Here is a 26,554-nt window from a genome sequence, read left to right on the forward strand (position 1 = left end):
TTGTGTTTGACTATTCTAAAGATGTCATTTGTATATTTGAACTTCCTGTATGAATTTCCTTTTTAGCAGTGTTCTTCCATCTTCCGGCTCTTCTAACAGTTTTAATGTTGTGGTTTCCAGCTGCCTCAGAGTCTGGGTGATATTTGTTCTGCAAACTCAGCACGATGTCTGTTTAAGAAAAAAAAATCTGCAGTGGCTGAAGGTTTTGGCCCAGCCCTTATCACAACTGTTTGATTCTTATCAGTTAATTTAAAGAAGGAAAAAAAAACTTTCTTGGTTTGTATCAGCTGTCTTGGTACTTGAAACAACCTGGCCTGTTTAAACCACCCTCGTTTCACTGTGTCCCATGTCATTTACATTGACCTTGTGAGATATTGATATTCCTTACAGTCATTTGTAGTGGACGCTGCAGAGGCTCCCTAAAGATTTCAGGGGTGTGAGCAGCTTCCTCAGCAGTTTTTCCTTTTTGCAGTATATGTGCAAGCATCTGTGCCTTTCTCTGGGACTGCCTATGTCAGTCTTCAGGGAAAAGATGAACACTGATGCTTTTTACCATTTTTGTGGGAAATCCAAAATGTTATGGTAATTGTTGCCTTTTAAAGTGTTAGTTTTCTATTTTTTTTTGACCATTTAGAAGTTTGACATTTTGTATTTAACTTGTTAAATAAACAAACATGTAAAACCTGACAGCCATCTCACTGTTGTGCCATCTATCATGGTTAAACCACTTTTTTACTCCTTGAAACCATTCCGATGTTTTCAGATGCATGAAGCTGCAGCTTCTGATTTTTCCGAGCACCTTTTATGGTCACTGTCACCCCTGACTGCGACCGCTGGCATCAAACCTACAACCTCAATCTGTCTCCATGACTGCCTGTATCTGTCACTTCACCACTGCAGCGCATCGGGAAACTGCACTGAGCATGCTCGCTGCAGATGCAGCCTGTAGATGGAGCAAAGGGGAGGAGAGAGGAGAGGACGGTTGGGAAGGAGGCACAGAGGAGCTGCACACAGCTGTGAGATGCTGTTGCAGCTCTGAGAACAAGAGCTGCATGGGAAGAGTCATCACTGGGAATACAGATGGAAGCTGAAAGTGGAATACGAACGATTGGAATGTCGGAGAGTCGACACCAAAGAGGAGAATTCATTTGATAAGGTAAAGAAGTCGAAGCGTTTTATTGTGATGGAACAGAGCGATTGTTACAATAGAAACAATGTTTCACCTCTGTAGAAGTCATTGTGTATTTGCACTAGATTTTGTTATTATGTAACCTTTAAAAATCATTGATATTAAATGTTTTGTTAGTATAAGAGTACAAAAATAAAATTCTGCTTTTCTCCACCTTTGTAAAGATGCGTGCTATTAATGACCTCATTTGTCATCTATAGAGACTCTTAGGCAGCGTGGAGATGTATGCCTTTTACTCCCTTTTGGTCTACATCTTCTACACTGTCTTTAAGAAGGAGGAGGAGGAGGAAGCCTTGGAAGGGGCGTGTGGAGATTCCCCAGATGTACGTCTAGCCATATCATGTCCAGCCTCGGGGGTTCTCTATTGAAATAAATAAATGGGGGGGAACATGCAGGCCATAAGCTCACTAACAAAGGATGTATACAATGCTGCTGTATGCATGTCTATTCTACTGTGTTACTGACTCTTATATATGATGCTGTGCTCAGGAGCCAGGACCTGTTTCCATGGAAACAGGGAGCAGGAGGAGAGATGGCCACACCCCCAAAGTGGGAAAAAAAGCTTGTGCTCGCTTTAGTGAATCAAGTGGGTGCTCAAATAGTCTTTCAGGGCATTTTTAACCATAAAATGAAAGTATTTAGGAATAACACTTTTGTTTTTGTCTACATACATTCCTTGACTCTATTGCTTGTGTGATGCGATGTCATCCAGGCAGCAGCAGTGACACAGATGAAATGAGCGATGAAGATGAGGAAGACGCCCCTGACATCCCAGCTTGCACTCCTCTGGCCGCTTTTCTATCTTTCAAGCAGGATGCTGAGAAGAGAAGAGCTTCCCAGGTTCAGCTCGAAACAACAGGAAAGGTAACAAGTGCCCAACTGATGTAGGACAGAATAACACGAGCTCGATTTCCCCAAACCGGGGCATTCTGCACATTACTAAGGTTTATGTGCGTGTGTTTGTGTGCGCTCTTCGCTGCATAGTTGGCAGAGTCTCCCCTGGTGGCAGTGATGTCCCACTTGCTGAGTTTTCTGGAGCAGTACTCCCATTTCCAGCAACTGCAGCAGCAGGCTGACCAGTACCGGGTCCAGCTGAAGAGGCACCGAGTCCAGCACCGCCGCCAGATGAAGGCTCTCCGAGCCTCCTACCGCCAGCGTCTCCGGGACAAGAACAGCATCATCAGCAGTCTGGAAGAGGCCATCAGCCAGCAACAGTGCCCCAGTCCACTGAGCGAGGGTGAGAGAGCTGGGATGAGGTTGGAGAAAAGGAGGAGATGTGATAGAGGGGGGAGGGAAGGAGCGATGGGGGAAGGGAAAATAAGGGGAACGTGAGATCGCGGTGTATTGTCATGGAGGGTGTGAGACAAAAATGAGGAAAAGGTCAAGGGGCTGTTTCAATAAACGCATCCACTCAGCTGGTGGGAAAAGAGGTGGTGAAAATTACACATGTCTGAAGGTAGATTTATGAGATTCCAGAGTGGGTAGTTGGAGGAAGATGAATTAGCAGGACAATGAATGAAAACGAATGGACTGGGTTCTGTATTTTAAATGAGACAGGGCTCATGTTCTCTCTGTTACAGTGGAGAAAATTCTACAATATTCCATTACTGCTTAAAAAATGTGAAGAGCATTGAGAACGAGAGATTTAAAGCATGATGACTAAGTGTTTTGGTTCATTGTCATGGGGTATTATGTAGTTCAACTACATTTAATGTGGGTGTGTGCCTTTTAAGTTGTCCACCTACCCAGCTTTAGAAAAGAATTTGATTTTATCTAACTGGGAACACAAAGTACATGCGAGGCAGCACTTTTGTAGAAAAACAGGTTAATCAGATTTATTAGGATGCAAGACGTTTGGCAGTAATGATGTCACAGAAGCCAGACAAACACTGTACAGCTGCAACTGACCACAGAGCTTTAGATGTTTGTATCTGATGTGCTTCAGATTTGACCAAATGGCTCTTTGACATCGCAGCAGTGTATTCTCTCCCTTGGTGTTGTGCATATGGTCAGGTTGTTAACAGCTCTGTAGATCACAAGCCTCAGAGGAATACCTCAATATGCATGATAACCCAAACCAGATTATAAGCATCTCTATAAGTAGGTGTGTTTAAGGCCTTGAGTGCTGGCTCTGTAGTTTCTGCATAAAGATACGTGAGTATGCGGTGAGACTTTGTGGTACTTGTGTAGCGACTCAGTGACTCTTTGTCATGAATAAAACAAGGCTGTTAGTGCTGTTTTATTTCCTGCAAATGCACTTACAAGGTCGGGCACATGCTAGGCAGCACGTGTAAACGTGCTGGACTAAAAATAGCCCAAGGCCTACGTCCCAGGGTTACAAGTCTGTCTGGTTTGTTTGTTTAGTGTCATGCAGGACTGGTTCTGTGCCTCTTGGGTGTGCAGCAGGTAAACCAGTTTGTATCTTTGTCTGTGATCTTTCATTCAGTATTTAAACCGAATGGTTTGCCCTGCATGCAGATGACATTTATCAGAGTTTAACATACATTTTCATGCGCCATTTCAAGCTGCTGTCTTAAAATTGACATCGTTACATTAGTACCTCTGCAGCCTCAAGTGCTTGCCAACACATTTACGCCTGCACCACTAATTCACAGCTGTGGCCTCGTCTCCTTTTTGTTTTTCAATATCTTGCACCACCACCTCTTTTTGATACAGCAATGAAATCTGACATAACGCGTTGATAAAATTAGCAAAGAGCCCAGCAAGGAAAATTAGACGTGACAGAACCCGATGAATCATTGAGGAGGAGGAAAGCGATTAAAAGCTGTCGGGCATGCAGCTCAGGTTCTTGTTGGACAATAGGCTCTTTTTTTAATAGGTTGTTGCATTTTTCACATGGTGGGTGAGGGAGCTTTCAGCACACTTTTCATTTTCATTAATATTACAGTCACTTGGAAGCTTTTAGGTGCACTGTAGAAGTGGTATTAAATTAAAATGACTGCATTTAAAAAAGAAAACGAGTGAGTGGAAGTTCAGATGTTATTGATTCTGACTATTTGTGACTGGCATAACATTAATATGTTTACAAAGACCTTGTTTGCGCTTAGGCTGATGATTATAATGGATGTTATTTGGTCCACCAGGTGAGTCTAGTAGTGATGAAGGGGCACAAGCTGGGGTTCACAGGCTGGTGCAGTCCCTGCACGGCCTGCAGGGTGAGAGGAGTAGGCTGAGAGGAGAACTCCGTCTGCTGCACTCCCAGCTGGAGCAGAAGGAAAGGGACAGACACTCTCGAATACAAACCTTTCAACAGCAGGTAGACCACTCCTTGCTAGTTAGCTCCTAGGCTAGACCAATTTAAGCAAGAAAAAATGCCACCTGAAATCCAAAGTTGCTCTTTAACTTTCAGTGAGTTTTTAGATTTTGTTTTATTATGAATGCATGTATATACTAAAAAAGGCTAATCCAGTTAAAGCACAAACATATCCTCTTGGGTGTTACGCTGTCGTTCTGTTATCTATTCTATGCTGCCTTTCTGGAAGGGTCTCTCAAAATATATCACAAAATATAAAAAGTAAAAAATATGTGCACATAAATCATCAGCTTGACATTATGTTACATGTAATAAAAGTACATTTTAGTTTTAAATGTCTGTAAAAAAAACATGGTTTTGTAATTTTGCACAGATTGATGAGCTGAAGAGCTGCATCGAGGAGCGTGAGGAGGAGCTGTCAAGACTGAGAACAGCCACTGTAAGAGCTGCACGGTCAAACTATTGACTTAATCGTTTCTCAAGTCTTTGTGAGTGTCCACTTCATCAGCTGAGCTGCCACACGACCAAGTTAAAAATAGCCAAGCAGTGGTCTGCTTGCCTTGTACAAAACCTTAACTAGAAATTACTTTTAAAAAAAAAACATTGACCTAAATGTATACATATACTAAATAGACATTTTTCTGATAAATGATGGGATTTTTTCTGTTAATATGTTGGTCCTCAGCCTTATGTTTCATGTCCTCAGGGGGCCACAGACTCGGAGAAGCGGGTCCTGTGTCTGTCAGCAGAGAATGAGAGTCTGAAACAGAGCCTGAGCGTAACTCAAGGCCTCCTGCAGCAGCTCTCAACCATCCCCTCCCAGTCGAGCACCATGCTCATCAAGGTGAGAGGGACCAGCACAGCTGAGTGCTCACAGACATTCAGTTTAGGCCTTCTTACACTTGTAATCTACTTTGCTTTAGGAAAATGAGAACCTCCGTGGCAGAGTGCAGCAGCTGGAGCTCTCCCTACAGCAGCGTGCTGAGCAGCTGTCGCAAATGGAGCGACGGAGTGAACAAAGCGAGTGGAGAAGAGGCGAGGAGCTGAGGAAGAGAGAGGACAGAGTGAGAGACCTACAGCTGGAGTTGGATAGAGAGCGAGGCAAGGAGCCCGTTATTAAGGTAAATCTTATTTTGGAGAATTTTTAAAATGGATTTGAACAATGGCCATAAACTTTTCAAGATGATGAAGAAAATGACAGAAATTCTTTGTGACTGATTTCGTAACTTATATTGTTGAGTAGAAACACACATATAAAGAATTAATAATGTAGATAATTTGATTTGGGTATACTGACAATATATTTTCATATTATTTTAGAGAAAATGCCCCTAACTAGATGTATCTTCTCTGCCAGTATGTCACGCAGACCGTGGAGGTGGAATCTCCAGCCACAGTAAAGCAGCTAACCAAAGCCAGACAGAGGAATGAGTTGTTGTCCGAAAGGCTGTCCGGTCAGAATGAGCGGTGCAAACAGCTGGAGGAACAGATCAGGAAGTCAGACGAATACAGCTGTAATCTGCAACACAAGGTGACGAACATTGGCAGTACCATTTGCACAAGTAGGGACAATGTGCTCCACCAATGTTTGAGCTTTTGTCACAGGCAGCAGCAAATAAAGAAATGAATTACCTTTGTTAGCTGTTGGGTGGAAGAAGTTCCAAAAAAGAGGTATAAATCAAAAAACACCCCGTTTAGTTAACACATCATCACAGGATGGATAATCAAAGTCAGAAGGAGGATGTTTCTGTGTTGCTGCTGGAAATTCACAGTTTCATTCACAGAAGAACTGATTGCAGAGCAGAATCTGCACATACTGCAGCAGTCGAGCTCACAGACTGACAAGCTGCTCTGCTGAACCTCTTACAGATTGCGGCGTATGAACAAGAAATCAGTAAACTGAAAGAGGAGCTGCTGAAAGAGATCGGCCACTTGGAGGAGAGGAAGGAGGAGGCTGTGAAGGCTGCTGCAAACTGCTCAGCAGAACACTTTCAGAACCTGCAGGACCAATTCTTCAGTGAGTAACTGAACCTCCAGGAAAAGAACTCTTGGTTTCTCCAAGAGGAATTGAAATAAAAAAGCAACTGGATTTGAAAAAACTGGATTTTTTTTTTTGTTGCCTTTTATCAGGCTTGCAGAAGCGTCTGACATCACTTCCTCCAACTTTACGCTCTATGAAGACAGACTACGCCAGCCTGAGGAGCCAAGTTCGAAATTTCTCAGAGTTTTATGGAGCAGCTATCAGCGAAGCAAAAAAACAGGTATGTGGTGCCTTGAGAACTATGTTTAATAAATTTGCCTATCTGACCAAATCAAAAGGTTTCATGATGGAGGGTTTTTGGGTTTTGTTTTGTTTTTGTCTTTTGATGTTGCAGATTTCAGCTGCTATTAGTGAGATGTCTGAAGCCAACAAAGATCTCCTGGAGAAATACAGGAAAGAAGTCGCACTGCGCAGGAAGTATCACGAGCAGCTGGTGGAGCTTAAAGGTATAACACTGAAAGGTTCAAACTGGCCGCACCAAGTAAAATCAGCATCACTGAGCGAGCTCCCTGTTTGCAGGCAACATTCGCGTGCTGTGTCGCGTGAAGCCAGTGCTAAAGGAGGACCAGCACGGAGAGGACCACTCGGTGGTCGTGACGACGGACCCCAACAACGAGTCCTCGCTCTCGGTGCTGAGCAAAGGAAAGGCTCGCATCTTTGAAATGGACAAAATCTTCCACCCACAGTCCACACAGGAAGAGGTAATAAAGATGACACGTGTAAAGGAAGTATTATTGTACAGCGGGAAGACCGCTAACCTTTATTTTGGTTTCCTCAGGTCTTCCAGGAGATTGAACCTCTTGTGACGTCCTGCATCGATGGATACCACGTCTGCATATTTGCTTACGGACAGACGGGCTCTGGAAAAACCTACACTATGGAGGTAAAACACTGATTACTGTACGTGCTACTCATAATAGACATTTAAAGGTTTAAAATACAAGCTAAGTACCCTTTTTATTTCCAGGGTACTGTGGAAAACCCAGGTATCAACCAGCGAGCACTGAAACATCTCTTCAGTGAGATTGAGGAGAGGAAGGACATGTGGTCTTACAGTGTCACAGTCAGCTCTGTGGAGATCTACAATGAGGTGCTAAGGTACAGCTTTCCTCCTTTTTTTCTTTCGATAGAGCCTTACCTAAATAATAACTACCACTTGTAGATGTGGCTACTTGTATTTTGTATTTTAGAGACCTGCTGAGTAAAGATGGAGAGAAACTGGACATAAAGATCAACCCGGATGGAACAGGACAGCTGCACGTGCCGGGCCTCAGGGTCATCGAAGTAAAGAGCTTTCAGCACATCAAAAAGGTAAAAAAATGTCTGCTTCTCTTCTTTTTATTTGTTTTCAAACACCCACACAGATGCAACTTTTTGAATTATGATTCAGCATTAGAAAAATGATTACACTTATGCTAATTGATTGATTGCTAATCCAGATTCTAGCAACAGCCCGAAGGAACCGGATTACCTTTGGCACTCAGATGAACCAGCACAGCTCCCGCTCCCATGCCCTGCTTTGTATCACTGTTCAGGGCACTGACCTCGCCACTGGTTCCAAAACCACAGGTCAGCTATTAATGCATTTCTGCTTTAAGATGGAACGTTTACACAAGGGTGTCAAACATAAGGTGCGGGGGTCAGAATCAGCACATCAAAAACGCCAATCCAGCCCGCTGGACGGCTTTGGAAAATATAAAGGAGCGAATACATTTTTGGACTTTTGCCTGTATTGTTTTTCAAGTTTTTTCAAGTCCACCCCCACAGCCATTCATGCTATTTTATGTTTTATGATTGAGGGACAGTTGCGGCAGTGAGCTACCAGAAGTCTTTCTGTAATTTTACACATTTGTCATGTAGAAAAATCTTTATCTTGTAGATGTGTTAGTGAAATTTCGCTTCCTTTATCTTACATTTAGATATCTCAGGAATTAAATGTGTAATTAAACATCTTTACTCTGACAGAAAATGGAGTTTTGACTCGTCCAAGCCACTTAATATCACTTATTATCATGGTTTACAGTCTAATACCTACTTTAAATTTAGGTGAGGGCAGGCTGTGAATTTACCCTTTAAAACTGTCTCTTCACACGGGTATCAGTGTGTAAAGGTTGGGATGAGAAGCAGGGGTTAAGTGTATAAGACAAACATCTGGTATGAGTCTTTGTTGGAATGACTGACTTTATTGCTGACATTACTTTTTCGCTCCCCAGGCAAGTTGAACCTGGTGGACCTGGCTGGCTCGGAGAGGGTGTGGAAGTCCGGTGCAGAGGGAGAGAGGCTGAAAGAGGCCCAGAATATTAACCGCTCTTTGCTAGCACTGGGAGACGTAATTCAGGCACTTAGGGCTCGGCAGACACACATCCCCTTCAGGAACTCCCGTCTTACTTATTTATTGCAAGACTCCCTGGGAAAGGGCAGCAAGACTGTCATGGTTGTGCAGGTAAGATTACTGCTCCAGTCCTACTTAATACCTGATTTATAAGCCTGTGATCATTTACAGTAAATATAAATTCTTATAAGGAGCATCATTTTTGTTCAAATTGTTTTACTAAAGGTTTCTGCTCTGGAGAGTAATGTGGGAGAGACCTTGTGCTCGCTGAAGTTTGCTCAGAGGGTGTGCAAGGTGGAACTGGGTCCTGCTGCCAGGAAGATTGAATCGGGTGGAGGACAGTGTGACTGACAGCCTTGAACCACTAGCAATGAATGAATCAGTCAGTACCAGCAAATGAAAACTCCACACTATCAACAAGATTACGAGCAATCGTGCTCAAGGGCTAAATCTGCAGGCGTCTACTTGGCACCAAATGCCAGCCTGCAATCAAGGTTAAGTATTGAGGATTTTATTCTCCGCTTTGCCATTTTCTGCTTCTGTTCCCTTTATTATTATTAAAATCTGCATGCAGGCGTATTTATTCTTCCACTCCGAGTGCCAAAACATCATCTAACTCGTCCCACTGTCAGAACTTTGATGCTTCCTCTGATCACTCTAGCTCAGTTTCTTAAATGCAAAAATCCAGGATCTGTCGTTTCCTGTGATCATCAGTGTTTAGAGCTACAAACCTGCTCATACAGGTTTGATAAGTTTCCAGAGCCACAATATCAGCACTTCACTTTTTGCAGTATTAGTCATTCTGCTATAAATGTCTGTAGTTTGTAGGCTTCGTCGCCAGTGTGGTATATTTTTGAAGGTTGTAGTGTGTAGGAGAGTCTATAATGGGCTATTATTCATATCAATGACATTTATGTCACATGTTTGTGTAGTTTTTTTGTGTGAGTTTCAGATGAGCAGTGACTGAATTTCTTTTTAGATCTTTGATAAGAGTTTTGTGTAAAGAGGGAAGCTGTTGGAGGGAGCAGGTGGCCTTGTATTAGACTGGTAAAATAATCAGCTGTGCAATATCCTCCTTCTCGAGGACAGTTTGGGCCTATTGAAATCAAAGATGCACTTTATTGTGAAAGGATAGGAGCATTTCAGTTCAGGTCCGTGCAGTAGTGAATGTCATACCAAAAATACAGCTTATTGTTCATAACTGTTTGTCATGTTATCACCCACTGATTTAAAACTAACTTTTGAGTCAAATGTAGCAAGACATTAGTGTTGCAGTAACTACCATGAGTGCTTAGGTGTCACTAAATGATGCTTTTCAGAACATTTTCTGAATAAATGTGTGTTTAAGTGTTCTTTCTCTTATTTGATGCTCAGTAGCATTTGACATGCCATCTCCATTTGGATTTTCTGTTGTAGCTCTTACATCTCTGGTCAAATGTTGATGGAACACCATTTACGGAGGACCGAGCAATAGGTGCAATGTGAGGCACAGAGCCTCTGTAGTGTAGTTTCTTTTTGCCCATCAGTCCATTTCCTTACACTTATCCGATTCAGGCTCACCAGGGGTGGAGAAAAAAAAAAGGTAAAAATATCAAATACAATTGAAATGAACTGATATAAATAAGATGCAAGAGACATATCAATGTCATTTAGATGCTATTATCCAGTTTAAACTTTTATGTTCTATGGAAACATCAGTTTACGAGATTATGATTTGCAAATCACTGCATTTTGTTTTTGTTTATATTTACATTTGTCTGTTTTCCTCAGTTTTTTTAAGGCAGCAAAAATTACAAATGAAATGGACAGCAATTTAAAAAACAATATTTTAATTTTACAAAATATTGGCCGTTTCATTAATAATGCATCTCCAAAAAAAACACATATACAGAATGTACTACAAGGACAGAAGCTATGACTCGCCTGAAGACCTGACAGGAAACACTGCTTTACTCCCTGCACAATTAAATCATCCACCTCTGCACAACCCAGATGTGACTGCTGCAGTAAATCTTGGGCATCTCTGTTTAGTCTCCTTGTTTTCTGTCACATCTTGGATTCAGTCTGAATCTCCCGCCTCTGCTCCGATGGCTCCAACGGCTCCGGCCAACTCCTCTTCATGGCCTCGCAGACGATCACCTGGAAAGACATACACACAAACACTCAATCTGACTCATTCATTGACCGCATCCTCTGATCATAAGCTTAAGACAATGTTTTCCATCTTCCAGGTAAGATCTTATTCAGCCTTGTAGATCACAGGAGGATAATGATTTTTTTTAAAACTAACTTTTAAAGATGTATCTGATATTTTTGATGAAATAACATACAATACAAACCTGTCCCTAATACACATTAAAACAAAACCAGGCTTCCTGTACTTTAAATGCTTTTAAATAAAGGTCTTCAGTAATCAGTTACGCACAATAAAAATATGGGAAATCCCCTACTCGACTTAAACCTGTGATGTATCTCTCATTTTGCCTATTTTTAGAATCACTCATCAGTTATGATCACCTCTGATGTTATCAGACAGCTTCAAGCCTCCAGAGTCTGTCAACCACAGAGCAATTAGCCTAATAAATTATGCCCAGCTCAGGCACCGTCATCTCTGTGGCCTCACGAAAATGTAGTGATAAAAGGCAGAAACATAACAGGAAATACTGACGGATGAGCTCAGCGATGGCTCTCTGTGTTCTCCTCTCCAACTTCTCCAGCTTCTTTGCCACATCGCGCTTTAGATCCCTAAATCCAGAATTACAATTTTTAAAAAAAATCATTAACTAAATATCTTAAAATACACCAAGAGTTCATCATGCACCATACAGCTTAGAAAGCTATTTTGAAAACAGGTCTTACCAGTCTGGTTTTCTTGGGGCAAGGTTGGCTAAATCCTGAAGAAAAGGAAAAAGAAAAAACTCAACATGGCAGATAAAAATGCTTCAGTGAAGAAAACTCACGTTTACACAGGGGTACCCACCACTTCCTCAATGATGGGCTCTGGATTAGCTGCCTCTAACTGATCTTTGACTTTATCTTCCACTGCAAACAATAAATACTTATCATTATATAGCCAACAGGAGTCAAAACTACAATCAGTAAGGCAGCATTGACACCAAAAAGGGTTTTTTAAATGTTTTTTTTAAAGGTCGCCTTTGATTGAAGATTTCTTACCTGATGCTGGTTTGGCTTTAGGCACCTGTCTTTCCTTTAGCTCTTCATCCTCTGGAGCGTAATTCCTCAATTTCAGTTCTCTGTGGAAAAAAAAAAACCACTTAATGTGATACTACTATTAGAAGTCTGAATGCTCTTAAAATGCTTTTTTCATACCATTAACCCACACTCTAGACCTCCAGGAGGTGGCAGTGTAGGCAAATATACTCCACCGGAGACTAAAGAGCATAAAAGACCATCTGCAATCCCTACACAGCTGCACATCTAATGTCTAAAGAAGGTTGGGTATAATGTCCCTCTTTATTCCTGTGAACACTTCTGATTAACATGTTCCACCTGCCGCCGGGCAGGAGAGCAGCAAACAGCTGAGGAATTCTTCCCTTGATGTTGAATTATACCGTCTTTCATCACAACTCCACATGGAGGAATTGTTGGCAAGCTTAGCTGACATCTCTGCAGATTAAACCGAGGGTCCAGAGGCAGAGGTAAACTACCGTCTGCCCAAGCACCGACCAAGAGTTATCAGCTGCTCTGAGCTTAACGTGGATTTGTGATGAAGCTTGAGAGCGTACACTCTTGATGCATTCATCAGACTCCTGCTGCTGCCAAAAGACAGACCAATGCCTTGTATGGGTGTGGGCAAAAATGCTAGTCATGTTCTGTGGTTGGACGCCTGAGGTCCACTTTTAATTCACACATCTCTCTTTCTCTACCTCCAGCATATCAGACCTTGAAGGGGCTGTTTTAAGGAGGCACTGTGCTGGTTTGTCCAGCTGATTATTAAAAGGGACTTTTTTTTTAGCATTAAAACTGCAAACACAACAAATAGAAATAAGACATTCTGTTGCACTTATCTGAAAGGAGCACGGCCTGCTGTTTAAATCGTTGCATCTTTGCAAAAGGCACCCAATGAGAAGAAAGTCAGCTCAAAGAGTGCACAAAAGTCAAGTATATGGTAAAAAACGACTATTTGAAATAGTTAATCATGCAAAGCTATTGTAGGAGCATCTACAACGAAAAATATGGACCTGGTAATGAGCTTAACATGTCATCTTTATTTAAAACATCGTTACTGCAGTAAAATTTATGTGATATGCAGAGGTATACTGATAAACTGCTTTAAAAGCAAGCAGAGCAGGTTTTCCTAGCAGCCACAATACACTTCAAAGGTTAGTAGAAGCAGTCATTCATCAGCCTTCATCACGTAAAACTGAAATAAATAGAAATGCTTTCAAAATGATAGCACAACATATCTTCCTCAGGCATCCTGAAGCTTGGGTTGGAGCTCTTCTGTTACCCCTTATCTTCTGACAGCTTTCTACAATTAACAAGCTATTAAACAGGCACAAACGTAGCCCAAAACATGTTGCTACATGTAAGAAACATGAACACATTTAGCACAATCCTCAACTAAATTATGCATTATACTGTGTTTAAATAATTAACGTATATACGGGGCCAGAGGAAAGGGTGGATAAGTGTCACAACGTCAAGCACAAAGTCATTCTAATCTCTACTGTCTAAGAATGGAGCTAAAGTGGCACGCAAAGTTCCAAAAATACAAAAAATTATTCCTGTAGGGAGCAACATCAAGGTAAGTGGGAAGAAAGGAAACATCAGCGTCATCATCTGAGGACCACGTCGTGGAGGTGCTGGAGCCTATCCTAGCCGTCACTGGGTGAGAGGTGGGATACACCTCGACAGGTCACCTGTCTATCACAGGGATTTTGTGCTATTTTTTTAAGAGGGTTTGTCACAGACAAACTGTGCTACGACTCGAGGGAATTATAACCCACTAATCTATCAGGAATCCTCCCCCCGCCTCCAACCCCACACCCCCTTTAGCAGAACAAAAAAAACAGGACAAAGACTTCATGTAAATTTTCGCCCTTCAAAAGCTTTTTGTTCCTGACTGTCTCTTAGTTTTACACTTCCAAACCATGTGACGGTGTTTACACATTTCCACTTCAAGCACACCGTAGCATCAAAGAGAACCTGTGATAAATTCAGAGCTCTGGTCGAAGTCTGGCTTTCTCAAAATGTTTAGAGTGAACTGTTTTTAAGGAGGAGGTGCAGCAGTGTGTTCAAATGTTTGCACTGATAAAGCTATCTGCTTCATCAAACCCCAGTAAAAATAATTCCAGGCTACCAGAAATCCTTTAATTTAAACGTGAAATTAAAACAAAAAACTAACATGTGACAACAATGTTTCCAAGTTCAGATTTCTTAAAACTTGTTTGCCATTTCCAAGAACTCTAAATCTACTTACCTATCTTTAAAAAAAGAAAAGACAGGGAAACACCCTGACACCTAACAAGATCTAACAGGAAAAGCTGCCTGGTTTGGTTGGTGCCTTTTGTGGAACAGGCTTGGAGGAATGCATGATATCACACAGGAAGCTAAAAGGTTCTTTGCAATCTTAATGAATTCATTTTGACATTTGAAACTGGTGAAGCTCTCACAAATTAAAATTGGAATAACCTTGGGACAAACATTTTGATTGTTCTGTTCCCTCATACATTCGTTTAGTCATTTGATGCCCCATGAAATTTTAATACCAATCCCAAGATACATTACACTGGCACCCTGCTAAAGATGAGTCTCAAATTAAAACATAAAAAAAAGAAAAAGAGAAAAAGCCTATAGACTGCATTGAGCAATAATTAGCCTTCGTTGCAGACAAATGTCTAAGTTAGGCTCTTAACCCTACAGCGAGTTTCTCATTCGCATGAAAGAGATCTGCCCTGTTGGACTGGAGGAAAAACAGAGGCACTCCCTTGGTGCCGTCAGTGCAGTCATTAAATATAAACAATGGAAAAAAGGTCCTGTAGGACAGGAAAGATGGCTGCTCCTTCCTACAAATGAACGCACATAAGTTGAGTAAGCTGAAGGTTATTTGAGCAGCTACTAGCACAAGGCTGGGATCCAGCCAAGTGTAAATACTGCATTTCACAACTTACACCGAGACATGCACTGGTGTCTAGATAAAGGGCAGATAAATGCTCTGATGATGTACTTGTGAGTCAGTTTCAGTTCCGTTTGCACAGCTTAAAAAGCCTCAGCTAAAGGGGCGAGTAACAGCAATGAGTGGAGACGCAGTAACAAGCTTTTATGACGAATATTTAAAAGATAACAGCCGTTTGTTTTCTGTGGGAGGTGCAGCAAACCAACCTGTGTTTCTCTTGAGTGGCCTCTTCTAATGTGGCTTTTTTGCTCTCTGGCTCCCCATCGTCCTGCTCTCGCCCCTGTAAGGACATCAAAGTTATTAACATTACCGGCATTAATTGTTCATTATTCTTAGAGTACAAACTAGAAAAAAAAACACTAAAAAATTATTGTAATCTGCCCTGAAGAATCATTTTGTAACATATGATAAGAAAATGAAAATCATTTTTTCTTTTATATTATTTACATAAACGAAATGTGTTGGCAGTGGCTGGTGAAAGTGAAGGTATGTATGTGGTCATTTTAGCTCCAGCACCATAGAAAAACATTGTGCTGTTTGCATAGAAAAACAAACTAATATCTGCTTGTTGTCACTCGTCATTTGAGAGTCAAATAATGAATTTACATTTTAAGCTGCATTATTTCTTGACACTGAGCTATTCAGGAGAAGTAGTTCATAAACCCTGAGAACTCCATCCATTCTCTTATGCTTATCCTTATCAGGGTTGCGTGGGAGGGGGTTGGTTGCTGGAGCCTATCCCAACTACAATATGGCAAGAGGCAGGGTGCACCCTGGACAGGTCGCCAGTCTGTCGCAGGGCTAACACATAGAGAAAGACAAACATTCGCACTTACATTTACACCTATGTGCAATTTAAAATCAGCCCCACTAATCCAACTCTGATTACTCATCCTGATCATTTAAAGCTTTGTTTCTAGTCATGATGCATCTGAGATGGTGTCACACACTAAACCTTTCATTTGTAAACAACAGTGTAAGTGAAGAATGAAAAAGGCTTGCAGAAATTCCAAAAGCACAATATTGAGCCCATGTCACATCTTGTAACAAAGGATATCAAACCACTCCCAGCTTACATTTTCCTGAAGAGACTTCCTGACCACCTGCTAGAACAATTCAGGGTACTGGCTCATTCTTGAAGCGCAGCACAAACGGAAAACAACGACACACTGCAGGAATGTCAATGATCATTTATCGGCTGTTGCTAGCAAAACTAGATAACGTTTGCTTAGTGAAAGTTGTGATCCAGCTTCCAAAACAGTAGCTTTCGCATTGAATGGGCCTTCCTGTTGCTAAATGAATTGATAACTAGAATTGAAACTCTGCCATAGTGGCGGACAATGATTGTGTAAACTTTAAATTGTTCAACACAGACTGCAGCCCTGTGGAGGAGTGACAGAAAATCTGGTGCAACATCCCCGTCTGAGTCCTGTAGTCCAAGAGCCGAGGTGTGCTGAAGCAAATGCAGCATCAGTTCTGATTGTACATGATGAAGAACTCATTCTCAAACACATCTAACACACTGCTTAAATTTACTACACAACTGACTGCTTTGATTTATTCTCGGCATATTTAATAAAACTGAGGTACCTGCATACTTTACTCAAAATCCTCCAAATAACAGGGAGTCCGAATTTACCCTACCGTATTTTTTTAACCAAGGTTTCTCCAACTTTCACCATAAATGATGCATTTTTTTAACTAGCAAGTTTATTTTTGTTCCATTTACACTGCATCAGTATTAGTAAATGAGAAACAAACAATATCTGAAAACTATTTATTTATACATCTACAGTATAGTGACTTGATAAATGTAGACTATAGTGGCAATCATCACTGTTTTCTTCTTCCTCAGGGTGCTCAACACAAACATACACTAACCTGATTCACTGATACACTCTACATGTATATACCATTAATTCTGCACTAAAGCTGCTACAGTATTTTTAGTAAATATATTTTCTTTATTTATAGTTTATTTTATTTTTACCCAAATGCTACTTATCTGCAACTTTACATTTCTATGCACCATTCTGAGGGAGCTCTGAGCCTAAGAATTTCATTGCCTTTATATGACAAATAAAACCTGAACTTTGGCTCGATACTGTGGTATCTGACCTCCCAGCCCATTGTTCCTTCAGTGGTGCTAGTTTCAGTCATTATGCAAATGTACTGTTTATAAGATTGGGAAAACCTGCAGTCAGCTGAGGCTGAAGAAGTCACTTGGATGAGTGATGAAACGTTTCTCCCACTGAAAACGCTACGTCCAGGTGAACAGAATTAACTTTTGGTGATACTGTGATATTCATTTCAATTTCTTTATTTACATGAGTGTTTGAGGTTGAAGTTTGTGATGAAGAATATTTATCCATTTATGCTTAATTTCTTTTATTTTATGTATTGTTAAGAAAGATTAGAATGAACGAGCTGTGTGGGCAACGTTTTTCAGAAGTGAATACCCACCCACCCAAGTTTTGAGCCACCCTCATTTCTTGATATGTTAATAGGAAAATAAGAAAGCACAGTTTGCACAATTCTAACAGTCTTGAAAGTCAATATTTGGTATGACCCCTTTTATTCAACACAGCCTGAGCTCTCTTCGGAAAGCATTCTTGTCATTTCTTTAAGTAGTCTTCAGAAATAGTTCTCCAGGCTTTTTGAAGGACATTTAAAGCTCTGCCTTCTTTTCTGGTTTCTGTCGAGACGATCCCACACTCCTCATGTTGAGATCTGGTCTGACTGACAGTGCTTCATTGTGTGTTTTTCCATTCAGTGATATTTTTAATGCACTGGCAGCTTTTTGAGATCTCTGTCGTGCTGAAAAGCAAACCTGTTCCCAATGAGACACTTTCCATATGATTTTGCATTGGGGAACAAAATGCTACTTTTCCTTTTTCATAACTTTTTCATAACACCACTGGCTGACCTGCAGCGCCAAACCATAACACAGCTTCTACCGTGGAAGCAAAAAGGAGAAATGATGGCCCAAGACTCTTGCACAGTATTGTAAACTGGGTCGTAAATGATCTATAGTCTAAATGACTGTAGTTAATGTACAGCATCTGATGTAGTATCACTGTAACTGACTTTGAGAAGCGGTTTTAATTCAACTGTCGACGCTAGCAGCGACCTAACATGAAACCGAACTAAAACACAACGAGAATGTCACGGTGCAAGAACAATCACATGAGATTAGAATAAATGCAAAACATACCAGTAAAATAACAATTAATTACTAAAACTGTTTATATTTAAACGAATTTATCGAAACTTTGACAGCTCACTAACAAAGCTACGGGCTAAAAATAAGGCTGATTTTACACACGAGTATGCTAATATTAGCTAAAAGCTAAGTCTGCTAACGGCACCTCAGTGTCAAAATGACGGGGTTTCTGTGGCCTGTGCTACACTTTGCAACATACCGCCAACGCCATAAAAGAAACTTACATGAAGCTGTTTCTCTCTTAGAGCCTTTAGCCTCTCCTTCCTCTTTAGAGCCTGCTCCTGAAGCGACCCAACACTTTGCTCCATGTTTTTAGCCACACGCCGCTCGATTCTCTCTGAAATCTACTCATTGTCCTGATCGGACAAAAGAAGTCCATAGAGCACATCGATTGCGATGCCTTTTGCCTCATCATGTGATTTTGTTATTTGTTGTGTTCATATTTTTAAAATCACAATCATCCGTAAGTTTCACTTGAAACCTGAACGAGAATTATTTAAAAACCAAACTCTTGCTTACAATAATGCGATCCCCAAATAAATAATTAAAACATACTTTATAAATAAGATGTATGTGGTCTATGTTAGTTGTATCATCAAGTACCTTAACTAATGTAACTTTCAGCAGCTTACAAGCTATCTTTGAATGGCTTATTTCAGTCTATTTTAACGATATTGACAAACCTATATTTATATACTAAACGTAAAACACGGACTTGTACACAGACCTGCCTGCTGATGGTCCCAGTGACAGGTCCTGGTTAGGAATGTAGGCCATTGCCATGGTAATACAGCTGCCTCGAGCTTCACCCTGTCTATCCTCCTAATCGAGAGTGTGTATGACAATACAAACCTGCTGCTGTTAATGATATTACCAAGGTGGTGATCATAAAACTAGGAGGGATACGATTTATATATCAATAAAATGACCATGTGCAATAAACCATGTTATTGCTCAGTCAGGGGACAAACATACTTCTGACATGCATTCAGCACAGAGCGGAGAGGAAACATTGTCATTTACAGTAATTCCGTAAGGTAATATTTTACAAAATAAAACATTCCAGTGTGTATTTATTTTTTGTTCAAGATAAAGCCGTGTTTTTTTCAGTATACCTCTCATACTTGCAGGAATGTTTTGAATCTGTCACCTACGTATTATTTCAGTTTTTAAGGACTAACGCAGCCACAGTGTCGCTTTATCTGATCACAATAAGGAATATAGTAAGGACCCACTGTGAGCAGCTGTCATCAGAACTGAAAGTTCCTCGCTTTAAAAGCTGACAGTTACACCCCTACACCCGTAACTACACAACGCAGGCTTTTATTCAATAATCAAGTGAGAGTTTGAGCACTCAGTCTTCTTTGCACACTTTTTTAATGGTTATTTGTTTTATTTGTACGGAAACGTTTATATGATAAAAAAACTTTGGGGGCAGCTGCATTCATTGCTCCCGGGTGGCAGTCAGTTAGTGAGATCAGCCCTCGAGCAGGCAGTGTTTATATGTGTGTGTGCCTTTAAGAATATCAGCCTACCTGTGAGCATGATCTAGAGAACTCTTCACCACATTTCTTGTCTTTTTTTTCTTTTTTTTTACAGGGTTACACACTAGTTGGTGATAATTTTCTCCTGATTGTCACACAGCGTTTAGGATCGCGCACCGCTCCAGACCGAGACCGCAGGGGCAGCGCATTAATTTGTTGGTCTTGAGCGGATGGCATCTGTCGCTTCCGTGGGAACTCTCTCCAACAGGAATCATACGGCAGCGAGCTCGCTCTAAATGCGGACATGGGTGTTTCTCCAGACATGCATTTCCACGCATTTGTGTTCCTGGTTGCACAGTTTGGGCAGTGACCGCACCGCGGCCACATCCACACCGTCATGTTTTGCTTTTTCACGTCACCCTGACAACTTTGTGTGTCGAGACTGAAGAGCACTTTTTTTTTTATTTGGGATTACTGTGCCCGAATTTGCAGGAATGGTTCACCCAGGAGCGTGCTGCGTCCTCCTGCCTGTAGGAAGCAACTTCAGACAGCCGTGGCTTTGACCATCTTTGCCAGTTTCATGATCTTTTAAAAGAAAATAAAGGAAATCATGAGCAACCACAAGGGCGGCGGAATGGCATCGAAAGAAAAGCTGTATGAGCTGTGGATGTTATATTACACTAAGGTGAGTGCAAGTGCGGAAGAGCTGACGGTGACACCTGTTGTTGCCAAAGGTCCCTTGCCTGAACTTTATTGTGACCCCTAAATACTCTGCGTGATTCACGGTGTGTGTACAGGGTCGCTCTTTGAAAAATCGAGGTTTTATTGAGGAACTCGCGTATTTTTTCTCTCCTGCATTTACAGTGACGCTCTGTTAATAGCCGAAGCTGCCTTGTGCACACTATAAAATAATATCATGTCACATTGATGCGCCTCTAAGCTGTCCCCAATTCGAAAGCAACGCGTAAAAAAATGGCATTTGAAGCTGATTAACCACTTGTTCGAGTATCCGTTGTTATACCTGTGATGCAGGTGTTACTCAGACTACTTCCTGTTTCTGCTGCTTGCCTGTCTCCCCTACTGAAAGCATGCGCCTTTTAAACTGTTGGAAGATCCTACTGTCATATATTACTTGAAGCATATGCTTAGGCTTTGCACGCAGCAGCACTGTTACGCAGTAGCCAATTGCTTTCCTCTCTCCGATGTTGAATTGACTGTCAAATTTGTTTGTGTGGGAGTTTGGTCTCAGATGTTGTCCCCTGTGGGCGTGAGTGCAGCTCAGGTTTCTGGATGTTTATTAAGGTGTAATATATTGCTAATATGGATGAAAACAAATTAACTAGAGTAAAATATTGCAAATGCTTTCATATCATGTTCCTACTTGAAGAAGGAAGACAGTTTGGTTGGGTATTATTATTATTTAATGAGTTTGCAATCTGCTTCCATGCCTGAGGACACAAAAAAGAAAAAGAAAAAAGAAGAAGAGGAGCGTTTTTTTTTCCAAGTTTGTACGCGCTGTATCTCATCATCACAGCAGATCTAAAGGGCTAGTCTCCTGACAGTGATAAAACCTTCTCAAAGAGTGGCTCATGTTTCATTATGTATCTCACTGAATGTTGTTTTAATGAAGAGCTTAATCCCAATCTTGGAAAGCAGCCAACGACTTTCTAGAAGAGTGAAGTCAAAGGTGGACAAACTGCAAACAAACCCTAATAAATGCATCACCGATGAAGGTCAACAGTGTATCACCTTTTGCAGCATTTACTGTCAAAGTGGTGATTGCGGTCGCTCTGGGCAGATCCCAGAGGAAGTGTGTCTAATCCACTCCTCTGCTCCTCCTGCTGCTGCATGTAACTGCAAAGTTACTGAACTTTTCTGGTTATGCAACAAATAAAAAAAGTAGTAGGTGCTGTCACAATCCATTGCTAGAACAAATCATTGGGGGGGTGTGTCTGTGAGGTAGGGAGGGGTTGCCCTGAATCTGGCTCCGTCAGCTGTCTCACATCTCTATGTGCAAGATCACTTCCTTATTAAGCTGCCTCTTGGCTCCGTGTCACTTTCCTTCAGTTGCCCTGAAGCCTAAAAGGACCAGAAGTTTCCTCCTTTGACTTTAAGAGTGGAACATGTTTTCGCAGCATTCTTGAAAGTGTATTTTTCACGTGTGTAAACGACATACCCCGTTGCTCGAGCGGGATTTGATTTGAGCTTAAATGTCACCGCCTTATGTGACTCAGAGGAGCACAGCAGGCCGTGGAAAGGCAGGAGAACCACTACAGAGAACAATCACTGGCCTCTCCTACAAACACCACCATGTAATTGTATTCAGTGTTTTTGTTACCCGCCTGTTAGTCAGGTAGACACAGACAATATCATCTTTTAGTACACAGCCCATCTCTGACTCACAGACCTTGTTTGTAATTTGTCACACTAAAGAACGTATTGACTGCTGTAAATCAGTCAGATGGACAAGAAACCTGAGCTTTATTCAACAGGGGGTTTTGTCAAAGCTGTAAATAAGCCCTCGGCTGCTTTACGCCCTGTAACACGTCTCATTTTAAGTCCGAAAGCGCCTTACGTGTCCCTGTTTGTGACACTGACAGATTTGTTATATTGGTTTAGAAATGTTGTGCATTTATCACCTCCTTTGTGCACCCTGACAAAACCAAAACCGGTGTACTCAAATTTTCAGTGTCCTTATATTGTCCCGTGGAAGTTGTTAAGTATGTCACAACAACTTCATACATCATAACAATCGATTTCAGCATGTTTGAGTAAATGTGGTATCTCCAGCCTTTAATCTGTTTTAGAAAGCACAGCTTGTCATTGATAAAGGAGGTCCGCCTCCTTTGACTGTGCAAAAAAATCACATTTCTTGCCAGACCTTTAGATCAGGAGCTAATGTAAATGTTTAATAGACATTGTGATTGAGTAGCGTATTGCGCTAAAGCCGGTGAAAAATGGTAAAAGTTCTGTGCAAGTGACTCCAAAAATCACAGGCAGACAATGATTTATAGGCTGATTATTTTCTCGATGCCAGCTTCCTATTATTTTGCCACATACTGTAGCTCAGTAAATACCTGAGCACAGGCAATTTACATCTAGACTATTTACTCACAGACAAGTTCTTGGTTTTCAGGGCTTGCTGATGTAATTTTGTCAGGAAATGTGCTAAACAAAGTTGTAGTTAGGGCACTTTAAGATTTTGTGCAAGAGACAGGACGTGTTTGTGTCTCCAGTTTTGTAAGGCCAGCCTTTCCAGCACTATTTCATTGCTTCATATCTCACATCTAAGAATATTTGAAGGCCATTATAAAATCCTCATGACTTGCGGGTATGGAGGTACGCAGAAGAGTCTGATCTAATCGCTCTGGTGCATAACTTGTTAGATCTTGTCTGGAAAAAATGCAAAAAGGTATTGTTCTTGGGCATGTTTGAGCTTTTCACCAAGTCAGGATGTAGTAATAACCAGTACTTGATCAGTTTTGTTGGTTTGATATTTTATATCTGTATCAATGTAATTGATTGATTGATCAATCAACTGGTGATTGTAGTAAAAAGTTACATTTGTATCTTCTTGTTTTCTATTTTGTCCAATTAAAACCAAGGACTATTACATAAGAATAAATAGGCAGCGAGTAGTTTTACTAGAGTTAATAACATTGTTGTACTTACTCTTATTGTTTGAGTTCTTCTTAAATATTGAATCTTTAATTGACCTGTTGACTTGGTAAAAGTCAGGATAGCTCAATGAGTCATATTGTCTTAAATATCTGGTAAATATGCTTTCATGTTGTTACAAATGCATCAACACGCACCACTAGGTACAAATGAAGTGATCAGTTGATGAGATGGCTGACATAAAAAAAAATTAATCAACAACTGCTTTAATTAGTGTTCAAATTAATATACTGGTAAAAAAAATTCCAGCTTTCACGTGTGAGAATTCTTTGTTTCCCCGTCATATTTGAAAGTACTACATAAAACAAATCTGAGGATAGTAAACCATAAAAAGGTGGATTTTCAGTCTGTTTAGATAAGATGATCAATAAATCTTCAAAAATAAAGAAATAAAAAAGACTGATAGTTCCAACCTTTCAGGCTGCTCTAAGTCAGGAGTAAGCCTCCAATCACAGATGCCATTTTTCTGCCAAAAAAGAGAAGCATCATTTTCAGCCAGTAAAGATGTAAGAGTAAGATATTAGTCTGGAAGAGAAATGGTGTGTTATTATTCTGTGGTCCATAGCTTGAGGACCTAATTAAAGCCTTGAGACGCAGCGCTGGGCCACAGCGTTAACCCAGCTGCCACCCATCAACAGCTGTGAAACCACCTCCTCAGATTTCTATGAAAAGAACAAATCACACATCCTTGCTTTTGTCCCTACACAGTCAGTCGTGCTGTGTGTTTGTCCCAGTTACTAGTGCTTTGATGCATGTCAGCAAACTGTTCTCAGAGATACATCCATCCCTGCAGCTGACGATATATAGCCCTGTTAGCCCTCTGATTGAATCCCCTTGTGTGCCTGGGCTCCCCTGTTTACCGACCGAACGGCTAACCAGGAAAATCAAAGTTCTCTTTGCTTTCCCTTGTGCAGGAAGCTGGAGCGAAGCTGAATGCCAAGCAGCACTGAGCGGCACAGCTGCTTGGCCATGTGCAGAGAAAACAGAGATAAATGACATGCTTTATAGAGGCCGATAGCTCATGGTTGGTTTGTGACATTTGTTCTAATTGTGGTTTTAATTAGCTTTTCTAATTGTAAATGTGTCTTTGAACTAGCTTGTTGATTTAGCTGCGAGCAAATGATTCGGATTTGTTTAGAGGGGCTGATCAATAGTAAGTCGATATGGGAAGATTTTAGGAGTCGTTAAAGGTGGAGACATAAAGCAGCGCTGTACCAGAAGTCTAAGCCAGTTCTGTTTTATTAAAAAAAACACACGTTTTTTGGCGAGTTTTTATAAACAAGAACTGATTCAAACACCTGGTGTATCTGTGATCTCTGTCTCTCCCTGTTTTTTAATCATACACTAAAATCTACCTGTTGCACAGCCAACCAATGTACCTGAACTGAATGCCACAGCCTCTTTAGTCAACCTACACTTTATGAAGCATATTAGTGTGCATACTTGTGGATTCTATTCAATAATGAAAAATAAAAACCAGCTTTAAGATTCTTATCTTCGCCCCTCAAGTTTAAAATACCTAATTGTTCAGATGACAGAGCCACACAACAATAGGTTGTTTGTCATTTCCTGTTTTCGTTGAGCACACGCAGAGATTTTAAAATGCAGTTTGTGTATCAACTTTAAAATCAGATGGGGGTTTTTCTGCATGTAAAGTTTAACCGTTTGAAGGCATCTAAAGTCAATTTCTCCAATTTCAAATGCAGTTTTTGTGATTTTATAGCATCCACCTACTGTTTCAGCTGAATCTGCTCACAGTCTTCTGGTCCCTGTGCATAAGCACAGCCAGACACACTTTACAAAAACAAACGCTAAATTTCAAAGTTTCTCCTGCAACATCTTTTTTTTTTTTTGGCTAAATATAGGAATCATAAATGTAGTCCCGGTGCTTTATTGTTACTGTGGGATGTTTTTATAGAGGCCTCTCATCAATCTACACACAAGTTGCACTACAACCAAAAGAGGAAGGGGTTTGACGAGGAGGCGAGGATGAAGGAAATAAGCTTCAGTTAAAGTGACAAGTAATTTCCTGGTTGCTCGCTTTACGCTTGAAGACAAAAAACGAGCGAGTCAGACGCTGCTGGTGGTCAGGAGTGATGTGCAGCTGAGCCGCTGACTTTTGTCTACGCCGACGGTTCATCTGAGACTGGGTTCGCAAGAACCCGGCACCCTGCTCAGCCGCATACAATGAGAGATGGACAGGCACATAAGTCAATGCCAGTTGGTAATGTACATTTCACATTAATGCAGGAAAGGCATAGTTGCACAAAGGGTTCAGGTTATTAGATTGCTGCTACTCTTACTCAGGCAACTTAAAAATGCAGATCTAACAGAACATGAAAGCATACATGTTGGAGAACTGTGCTGAACTGTAAGATTTTAATCGCCGTGCTGCTTTCCCACACGAGCTGCAGCAAACGCTGCTCACTCGAGCCATTTCCCTGCTGGTTCAGGGGGAAGTACCTGATGAATTGTTATACCATGTGCTGTTTTTTATGTTATTTGTGTACAGTGAGTCAGGCGGTCTGAGACAGCTCATGTCTTCCTTCTAAATCGGAGAAGATTCACGCTACGCTTACTTGCTTGCTCAGTTATCAGAACGCACAAGTTGTTTTGGCACATGAACATCAGAGAACATTTCTGCACATTTCTCAGTTTTTAGAGTTTTTTCAGATTGAGTTTTGAAACTTTACATTCTCAAAAGTAGGGCTACTTGTCTATCGATAATAATGAGCCAGCTTTATATCGAAATCAAAGCATTGCTCATAAAAGAAAAACAGTTTAAAGTTGACCTGTTTCGCCTGTGACCTGTGTCATTTGTTTGTAACGAGATCAAGAGACTGTTGTGTGGAGGGAAGACTGACAGGATATGTTGCAGTGCAGAGACTGATGGTAGCTGTGATAGCAACTGTTGTATATAAACATCCTTGTACAAATGAAGTTGTCTTACATGACATTATAGAGGGGCAGTAATAAGAACATCTTGTCCGAGACGAGGATGTGCTCACGGTGAACACAGGGCCACTGTTGACGTTATGGGTGGAATTATGATTTGAATGAAAGGAACATGTTGTTTTTGTTTCTTTCAACCTCCCCCGTGATGAAAAAGGAAAGAAATAGCTCATGTGTTCCTCTCTGTGAGAATTGCATCTCTTTGCAACATCCTGTTACAAAAACAGGTCATAGCATTTTCT

At 41.0% G+C, this 26,554-nt stretch overlaps 3 protein-coding genes and 1 long non-coding RNA gene across 7 annotated transcripts in view; 3 read left to right on the forward strand and 1 right to left on the reverse strand.

Moving 5' to 3' along the window:
- The first annotated feature begins 911 nt into the window (after nt 1-911).
- Nucleotides 912-1,704, forward strand: LOC106456287 (uncharacterized). Its single transcript, XR_001290439.1, has 3 exons — nt 912-1,156; nt 1,390-1,512; nt 1,679-1,704. It is a non-coding gene; the product is annotated as an uncharacterized LOC106456287 (long non-coding RNA).
- LOC102206492 (kinesin-like protein KIFC3) lies at nt 1,703-10,188 on the forward strand. Its single transcript, XM_005738510.1, has 18 exons — nt 1,703-1,775; nt 1,902-2,053; nt 2,174-2,426; nt 4,294-4,466; nt 4,837-4,902; nt 5,170-5,307; nt 5,387-5,584; nt 5,821-5,994; nt 6,333-6,480; nt 6,594-6,724; nt 6,839-6,950; nt 7,024-7,205; nt 7,283-7,387; nt 7,472-7,602; nt 7,695-7,815; nt 7,944-8,073; nt 8,718-8,947; nt 9,062-10,188. Exons 2-18 carry the CDS (start codon nt 1,925-1,927, stop codon nt 9,185-9,187), a joined length of 2,547 nt encoding a protein of 848 aa, XP_005738567.1. The 5' UTR covers nt 1,703-1,775; nt 1,902-1,924; the 3' UTR covers nt 9,188-10,188.
- A 460-nt stretch (nt 10,189-10,648) lies between these two features.
- ccdc12 (coiled-coil domain containing 12) lies at nt 10,649-18,589 on the reverse strand. The gene is made up of 7 exons (XM_005738511.2): nt 18,423-18,589; nt 15,182-15,255; nt 12,011-12,090; nt 11,817-11,878; nt 11,696-11,730; nt 11,505-11,581; nt 10,649-10,975 (listed from the first exon to the last, which is right to left on the reverse strand). Exons 1-7 carry the CDS (start codon nt 18,504-18,506, stop codon nt 10,896-10,898), a joined length of 492 nt encoding a protein of 163 aa, XP_005738568.1. The 5' UTR covers nt 18,507-18,589; the 3' UTR covers nt 10,649-10,895.
- A 1,152-nt stretch (nt 18,590-19,741) lies between these two features.
- Nucleotides 19,742-26,554, forward strand: part of nbeal2 (neurobeachin-like 2) — a 32,652-nt gene continuing 25,839 nt past the window's right edge. For 3 of the 4 annotated variants that reach the window (XM_005738512.2, XM_005738513.2, XM_013912245.1), the window contains exon 1: nt 19,742-20,367. In XM_005738512.2, coding sequence (XP_005738569.1) covers nt 20,293-20,367 — 75 coding nt within the window. In that variant the 5' untranslated portion in view covers nt 19,742-20,292. Of the gene's footprint in view, nt 20,368-25,405; nt 25,585-26,554 lie in introns of those variants that run through there. The other variant, XM_013912244.1, reaches the window with a different exon arrangement.

This window comes from Pundamilia nyererei, unplaced genomic scaffold, assembly GCF_000239375.1.
Source record: "Pundamilia nyererei isolate P.nyererei 1_Seehausen unplaced genomic scaffold, PunNye1.0 scaffold00084, whole genome shotgun sequence".
NCBI classification, from domain to species: domain Eukaryota; kingdom Metazoa; phylum Chordata; class Actinopteri; order Cichliformes; family Cichlidae; genus Pundamilia; species Pundamilia nyererei.